The sequence below is a fragment of the Gracilinanus agilis genome, chromosome 2, assembly GCF_016433145.1.
Source record: "Gracilinanus agilis isolate LMUSP501 chromosome 2, AgileGrace, whole genome shotgun sequence".
NCBI classification, from domain to species: domain Eukaryota; kingdom Metazoa; phylum Chordata; class Mammalia; order Didelphimorphia; family Didelphidae; genus Gracilinanus; species Gracilinanus agilis.
The window spans coordinates 671,134,474-671,142,633 of NC_058131.1; the positions used below are offsets into that span (position 1 = coordinate 671,134,474).

Here is an 8,160-nt window from a genome sequence, read left to right on the forward strand (position 1 = left end):
CAAGATGCTTCTAGTGGGTAATCTCTGAAAGGAAGGAGAAGATTATGGCTGTCCCCTTTCAGGCAATATCTTTACTTTATAATTTCTTTGCTCTTTCTTTGGCATTTTTGTTAAGCCAAAGATGAAGATGAACAGCAGAATCAATTCAGTTCATTTCAACAAAAGCACTGTGCTGGATAAGGATTAGATACCAGGAATCCAAAAAGTAAAAAATGATATAATAATACTCTGTCACCGAACGGGTATATATGGTCAATAGGAGGGGATAAGACATATTTACAAATATGTATAAAACAAGCATAAGTTCAAAGTAGAATTCCTGACAGTAAATTATAAGAAATAAATATTGTGATTGTTCCTATGACATTTTCTCATCTATTTATTTCTGTCCTGAAAAATGAGTAACATGTTGTCCAGCCAAAACAATGGAGATACTATAGTGATGAATGTGAAATTATTACTTTACTGAAGTTATCTTTAGGAGGGCCTTAAAACATTTCTGTTTTCCTATTCCACACTCACTTTATTGTTTGGATTTAAATTTTAAGTCATTTTTCCTTTGTTTTTGGATCACAAGTTGACTTTTTAAGTCTTTTTCTATAGGTTGATCTCCTGCCTCTTTTCTTTGAATCAGCCCCTCTCCTTTTAAGCCTGGCTCCAAACTCACCTTCAATATTAAACCTTTCAAAATTTCACATATACACATATAAACACACACTCCATATTGTATCCATCACTAAAGTACTACCTCAAAGGTCTTATCTTGGCCTGGAGTTCTCAAAGACAGCAAACACAAGTAAAAAAAATTCCTCATCAGATGTTAAGGCTTCAGTGTGAGCCTGGTCTCCCTGTCATCTGAAAAAAAGCCCCACTCATTTGGAGGGGTTTATCACTAGAAGGTTAGCTATTAGCTAAAGGATTGTTGGCAAAAGCAACTAGCAAAAAAGGTGATCTAAGGCCTGGAGTGTGATTATCTAAGTCAGTTGAGGGGAGGTTCCATCCACACTGATAAAATCATATCTCATACTTGAAGTTATGCGTATGTCTACTTTTCAAAGATTCATAATTTCATTGGTGTGGGTATTCCCTCCACTGTTGCAGGTTATATCTTTTCATTCTGGGTGATTCTTGTTAAAAAATGTACGTTTCTCATTCTCAAAAGCTGCTATTTGTTTCTTAGAACTGTAAGAGTGATATAATGGAGCTTGCAGAAACCACTTTTTGTTTTTCATAATACTATTGTGAATATGAACTAACATACATATTTCTAAGACTTCATACTGGAATTGAGTGTTTCCTTTTCATGGTTGATTTAAAAAATAGATGCCTGATCCCTTTCTGAATATGAGCCTTGTCACCTAATGATAAAAGATCTGTGTCCCTAATCTTCCGTGTTCCCCTGGCAGAGAATATAGGAGACTTGGCTTTTGACAAAGTGGGAAGAATATGCCTTTGATATTTCTCGTAGATGTGATAACTTTGTTCAGAACAGAGTACAGATTGATGACTTGTCCTTCCCAGCCTCTAGATAAGTTTTCATGTTTATACATATAACATATCTTTATTACATAGAATGCATTTTCTTATTGTAAACTCTGTGTGAGAGAGCTGTCAGAAACTCTCTAAGATCAAGGTTGGGTGTATGCTTCGTCAATCTTGCTTCATCTGGAAAAGATATATTTGGTTTTGCTGCTTTTAAATGAATTTTTTTTCTACTTCCCTCAAATAAATTTTAGAGAAGTTTCCCAGGACTCATGGCCCACACCTTTTTTTCCTTCTACTTGTTTGATTGTTTTTTGTTTTTATGTCAAGGTTTCAAGTTTGTAGTTAGAGGTGAGGCAACATTGGTCTTGGCAGAACATAGCAAAGCCAGCAGAGTCATTAAGTGATGTAAGCTTTTGTTGTTTTTTTTTTTCCATTCTAAAGCACCCTGGCAGGGCTGGCTATTCCAGTCACAGAAGAAAAGAAGAAACAAAGCTTTCTGATGTTTTGGATGGGTGACTAGAAGAATTTTTGGCAAAGTGAAAACAAAGCACAATGCACATCTCCTTCCAGGGTTGTTGTGGAATCTTTTTGCCCTTCTGTAGGAATTGGAATTGTCCTTTTCAAGCCAGTAGATGATGGAACATGCCAGCTATAGCTCCAGAGAGCTTCATTTTATTCCTGTTTGTCTGCCTTTTCCTAGTTGGATTTTTGTCTTCAGTCCGGAGGAAAATGTCTCTTACTGATCCTGGATGTTTCTGGAGTTGAGGATTAGTTTTTCACAAGATTTTTGTGGAGCTGATGCCATTTCAGTTAAAGTACTGAATAGAACAACAACTTACAGATGAACATGGATCCTTACTGTTTGCATCTCTCCTATTTGAGTGTTAGAATTTTGCTGCTTTTTGGAGTAGTTGAATGACAGTTCTATCATCTGGACATAGAGGAATACTTTTTTGTTGGCAGTTACCAGCTCAAACTTTGGCTAAAGAAATTGACTACTCCGGACCTCCATTTCTGTTGAGCACTTAAGCATCAAGAGACCCAAACAGATACAGCCTTCTCCGTGTTTGGAGCTAAATGTGAACAATGTCTTGGAAAAGGAATTACTTTTCTGTAGGACGGGGAAGCGTCCAGGGGATGTTTGCCCCCCGGAGCACAACTTCCATAGCTCCTAGTAAAGGTCTCAGCAATGAACCTGGACAGAATAGCTGCTTCCTCAATAGTGCCCTGCAGGTAAGGAGTCTTATTTTTGTTTTCCTGTTTTTTTTCTCCTGGTAAACTCTGATTTCAGATTGTTGTATTTCTATTACCTTGTATAAATGTAGAACTGTGAGGATTCCTCTCTCTCAAAAGCCATTATTAAATAAGCTCTTATTTGTTTAATTCACTCTGTGACCCTGGGCAAGTTCCTTCACCTACCTGGACCTCTGTTGCCTGATTGGTAAAATGAGAATAGTAATATTTTCCATGCATGAAGTGGCTATCGAGTAGTGGCCAGAGAATCTCTTAAAGTTTCCTTAAGAGCTTTGGTTTGTTTTTTGTTTGTTTGTTTTTAGTTTAGCTCTCTTGACTTAGAAAATAAAAATCTGTCAACATATTATGATGCATTTTTCTTAAAAGTAAAGCAGCCTCAAGTTTTCTTCACTTGAAACAGAGTTCTGTAATGAACAGGTGAAATTACTTTTCTCTTTTAGAAGTAAAAAATGTTTCCAGTCAAGTCAAAGGTGTTTTTTTTTTATTGAATTGTAGCAGCTTCATAATATTTATGCTGCTAATATATAGCCTTTACATGTTTAATTCCATCCCTTTCTTCTCTGTCCTAGCATTCTTTCCCGTGTTGGCTCATAAACAATATCTGGTCAAACGTGCCTGAACAGAGCTGTTAGAAAGTGAATTCTTCAGTGGTGATTATCCGCCCCCAGATTATTCTTTTTGGGTACTCCTTGCCACCCCCACCTTTTCTGGAACCATGATGTGTCAAGATTTGATTTGGCTGAGGAGGCCATGAGGTTTTAGGGTCACCTTCACCCTCCCTGATAGAAATCTAGCATCTGTTTTTCTTTCACCTCATAGTTTTTTCCATTTGTATAAAGTGAAAGAACATGAAACCTTTTCTGTTCACCTTGAAGACTCCTAATGCCTCATATACTCCCTGTAGTGACTAAACAAATAAAATACTATGAGGAAAAGAAAAACAGTATGTTATGGTGGAAAGAGCATTGTACAGAAAGTTAAAGTCTCTGAGTTCTAGTCCTGGTTGACTGTTTTGGGCCAGTCTTTTGGTCTCTTAGGGCCTTCTTTTCCTGTTAAATAAGGTGATAGGATTACAATGACTTATACATTTCCTTTCAGTTCTCTGCTTTTATGAAGTCACTCTTCATAATGTGTCTCTGTTGTTCAAGACCTTAGATATAAAAACCTAGAGAGAATTTTGTTTTAAGGGCTTTTTTGAATCTCACCTTCTACTGTCTTTTTTTTTTTTTAACCCTTACCTTCCATTTAGAACCAATACTTTGTGTTGGTTTCAAGGCAGAAAAATGGCAAAGGATAAGCAATGAAACTTGGCCAAGGTCACACAGTTTAGGAAGTGTCTGAATTCAGTCTTCTGAGCCACCTAGCTGCCCCCTCCCTACAGGAGACTTTTCAAGGTCATCCCAACTATTCATTCCTTTTCCTTGGAGGACTTTATATCAGTTCTGTATGGATCGCGTGTGTACCAACCTATTTACATGTTGTCTTCACCATTAGATTGGGAGCTTCTTGAGGGCAGGGACTGTCTTCTGCCTTTTTTTTTTTGTATCACAAACATTTAGCTCAGTGCCTTTCAGAGTAAGGTCTTTATATGTGCTTTTTGGCAATTGACAAATCCCATCAGATACATTTCAGATAAATTTTGACTTGCCTGAATGTATCTTTTCATGTATGTAACTGTATATGGTAAAGCACTAAAGCAGGCAATATGGTCACTTGAAGCAAGTTTTTGTATTTACCTCTATTTCTAAGCTGTAGGCCTATGGAAGTTATTAATTTAACTCGTTTACATTCTCCCAATAGTCTCAGGTAAAGTGATATTTGTGATTTCTTATCCTAATAATAAAAATTTTTGCAATAAAATAGTTTTTTACAGTTTATAAAGATTGCAGGACTATTGGCTCAATTCTTTCTTTTTTTTTTTTTTTAAATCCCTTACCTTCCACTTAGAATCAATATTGGTTCTAAGGCAGAAGAGCGGTAAGGGCTAGGCAATGGGGTGAAGTGACTTGCCCAGGGTCACACAGCTGGGAAGTGTGTGAGGCCAGATTTAAACCTAGGATCTCCCATCTCTAGGCTTGGCTCTCAATCCACTGAGCCACTCAGCTGCCCTCAGCTTAATTCTTAGAGGAATACATTGAAGAACTAGGGCAGGAACTTCTTAGAACTGATCTCTATGGTATATTGTGTATCAGACTGAGAACCATATTCAGAATCAAGATCCTGAGTTCTAGTCCTGCCCCAGAACATTCTGTTCTGTGATGTGTCCTAGGCAAATCCTTTTCCTTTCCAGTGACCCAGGTAGCTTTCAAACTATAAATTGCAGAGGAGGTATAAATCCCTTAGTAGGAGTTTTCTCACTTGGTATTTTTTTAAACCACAGTTCCAGTTTTTCAAAATTTTTTTAAGATAGTTAAAATTTTATAGACTAAAAATTATTATTTGTATAGTTTATTATTCTAATTTGTAACATGAAAAGTAGTATGTTAAATTCCATTATGAAGTATTATTGGCTTTGATGTATTTCAGGTTTTAGAGAATTGTTTACTTTGAAACATTGTCATAAGAGTTATACTTTCCCTGAAAATTCCAGAAACCTTTCTGCCTTTTAGTATTATCTGATGTCCCTAAATACCCTCTTTGTAGGAAAGGCTTCAAGAGATATTACTCTTTAGGAATTTCAACCCTTGTTCTTTACATTCTTTAGAAAACTGTATTACTTCTCCAGTCTCTCTCCTTTCTTTAGCTACATGGTTTCCTAAAAGGTATGAAAACAAAAATGGAAAGACCTAATAAAAACTTACTCTATATTAGGTTCTAAACTGTAGTATATTGAGCTTACAAGATAATTTTTAAAAATCTTACTGTACTTTTCTACATAGTAAAGTTTTACTATCCAAATTTTCTTCCCTAAATTTAATTTTTAGAATATCATGACTATGTCTGCTTCTCATGCTTTTTCTTTTTTATAGTTTCCCTGTTGCTCTGTGCCCTTTTTGCTAACTTTCTTGAGGTTTATCTGATATACTAGCTTGAGCATCTTCTGCTTCCCCGCCTCATGACTTTTCCATTATGATATATGTTGGTTTTATTCTTCATGGGATTAAGCATTAAGTGACAAGATGTTTTGTGCAGAATGATGAAGAGTTTTTTTCCTCTTTTATTAGGTTCTATGGCACTTGGACATCTTCCGTCGTAGCTTTAGACAACTTACTACACACAAGTGCATGGGGGACTCCTGCATCTTTTGTGCTCTCAAAGTAAGTGTTTGTATTGCTCCTGTTCCATTTCACCAACTACATTCCTAATGTTTTAATTGACAGTATGATTAGTTTGGGAGCTGCTCCAACCAACTCCACCATTAGCTGCTCCTAAGTTGTTAAACCTTGGCTTTAATTGTTGAGTTTCTGAGACATTTTTTAACCTCTTCAAGCTTTGATGAATTGTTGGGGGTTTCTTCAGTTGGAATATATTTTCATTGTTCAACTAATTATATATTTTCTTTTTTAACCCTTAACTTCTGTGTATTGGCTCCTAGGTGGAAGAGTGGTAAGGGTAGGCAATGGGGGTCAAGAGACTTGCCCAGTCATACAGCTGGAAAGTGCCTGAGGCTGGATTTGAACCTGGACCTCCAGTCTCTAGGCCTGACTCAATCCACTGAGCTACCCAGCTGCCTCTACAGCTAATGAGTTTTTGCTATAATTTTGTAGTACTTCTGGTTCCCACTAGGAGGAGTTGGTACTGATGATTGGTGTTTTTTTCATTATCATAGATCTTAAATTTTAAATACCATTGTTGTCCTCTTTGTATTCCTTGACCCTAAATTTCATCCTTATTTCAGAATCCCAAGAAACTAATTATTTATTTAGATGTCAGAGAAAATTAGACTGGAGAAAGGGAATAGATCTCAGAGAACTTAATCCTAGAGAAAAGTTTTCACATTTTCCACTGCTATGAAAGGTAGAGATTTTACCAAATGAAAGTCTTTTACTGAAGCAGTTCCCAAGGTTTTAGAAGAAGACATTGAGAAGATTAAGTAGTTGCTTTCTGCTTGGGTCACTAGCCCATTTTTACCTGGTAGCTTTCCTGCATTCTCTTCATCCAGCTGCAGGGTAGAATAGTTGTGTTTGAATGAGACTTCCTGGATTCTGAAATGAATTTTACCAAAAGCCTTTTTCAATTTCATAAAACCTTCCTTTGAAGGAAATTACTGGTGCACCTCACTATAACCAATTTGTGTCACTTTGGTTAATGTTTTCCTTTTTGGACAAAGAATTGTTATCTTCTGTCCAAAAAAAGCTACACAAGACACCTAGGAACATCTTTAGGATTTAAGAAAACTGGAGGAATTCCCCTGAATTGCAAGTGATTCCAAATCTCTCTCTCCACACCCACACATGTTCATACTTTAGTTTCAAATAAAGGTAGCAGATGCCAGATTTCTATAGAGCTATGTCTGGAAATGATGATGACCATCACTGAATTTTTAAGTATGAAGTCTGAGCTGCTAAGTATTCTCTAGGACCATTCCTAAAAGACATTTCATTTTAATATCTTGCTTTATTACCTCTCAGTCCAAAAATGTAATTTTCCATCTATCCCTTATTTGTAAATCATTATGACTTTTAAAATGAATTAATTGGAGCAAAATTTGGATTGGAAGTAGTGGATTAAATTCAACAGTTCTAAACAAAACTGTTAGAATTGTATATCTTTGGCTCATGCTTTCCCATAAAAGTCAAGCCAAATTAGCAAATGAGCAAAAAAATATCATTTAGTCAATTTCCTTCAGTTTTGAGGACAGATACCACTACAGATGGTTTATACAAAGAGTTCCTAAATTCTAGCAAAATAAAACTGAGTCAACTTCTTCTTACCTGAGGGAAGCTTGAGCTTTAGCATGAAAACCAATAAAAAGTTTTTTAAGGAAATGTAAAGATTGGAGAAATCCTTGAATAAAAAGGTCATGTTGAACAAGAAAATTGCCTCTGCTGGGAAGGACTGGTGACTTATATACATCCTCTCTTATGCCTCTTAGAAGCCAGGATGTCTCTGAACTCAGTACCAGTCTCCCTCTCCCTTCTGCTTCCTCTTTCATTTCCTGATCATGTGATATACCTTCATTTATACTTTAAATTTTAATCAAATTAAGGTATTTATTCTGTGCGTATACTTTTCCTGTCTCCTGACAATATAAATGTCATCCCTTTTGCCTGGAATACCCCCACTCTTCTGCCAAACCATAGACCTACTTCTAAACCATGCTAAACCATGCTTAAGATGAATTCAACTCATGAAGTTTTCTTACACTAGTACCCTTGATTGTAGTACCTACCCCCTTTTCCCCCTCCTTCTCTCTCTCTCTCTCTCTCTCTCTCTCTCTCTCTCTATATATATATATATATATATATATATATATATATA

General features: G+C 36.2%; 1 protein-coding gene across 7 annotated transcripts in view; it reads left to right on the top strand.

Annotated features, from left to right (window-relative positions):
* Positions 1-2,571: 2,571 nt before the first annotated feature.
* The window catches only part of USP54 (ubiquitin specific peptidase 54), an 82,828-nt gene continuing 77,239 nt past the window's right edge, over positions 2,572-8,160 (top strand). For all 7 annotated transcript variants that reach the window (XM_044659073.1, XM_044659074.1, XM_044659075.1 and 4 more), the window contains exons 1-2: positions 2,572-2,718; positions 5,904-5,996. In XM_044659073.1, coding sequence (XP_044515008.1) covers positions 2,572-2,718; positions 5,904-5,996 — 240 coding nt within the window. The remainder of the gene's footprint in view (positions 2,719-5,903; positions 5,997-8,160) is intronic.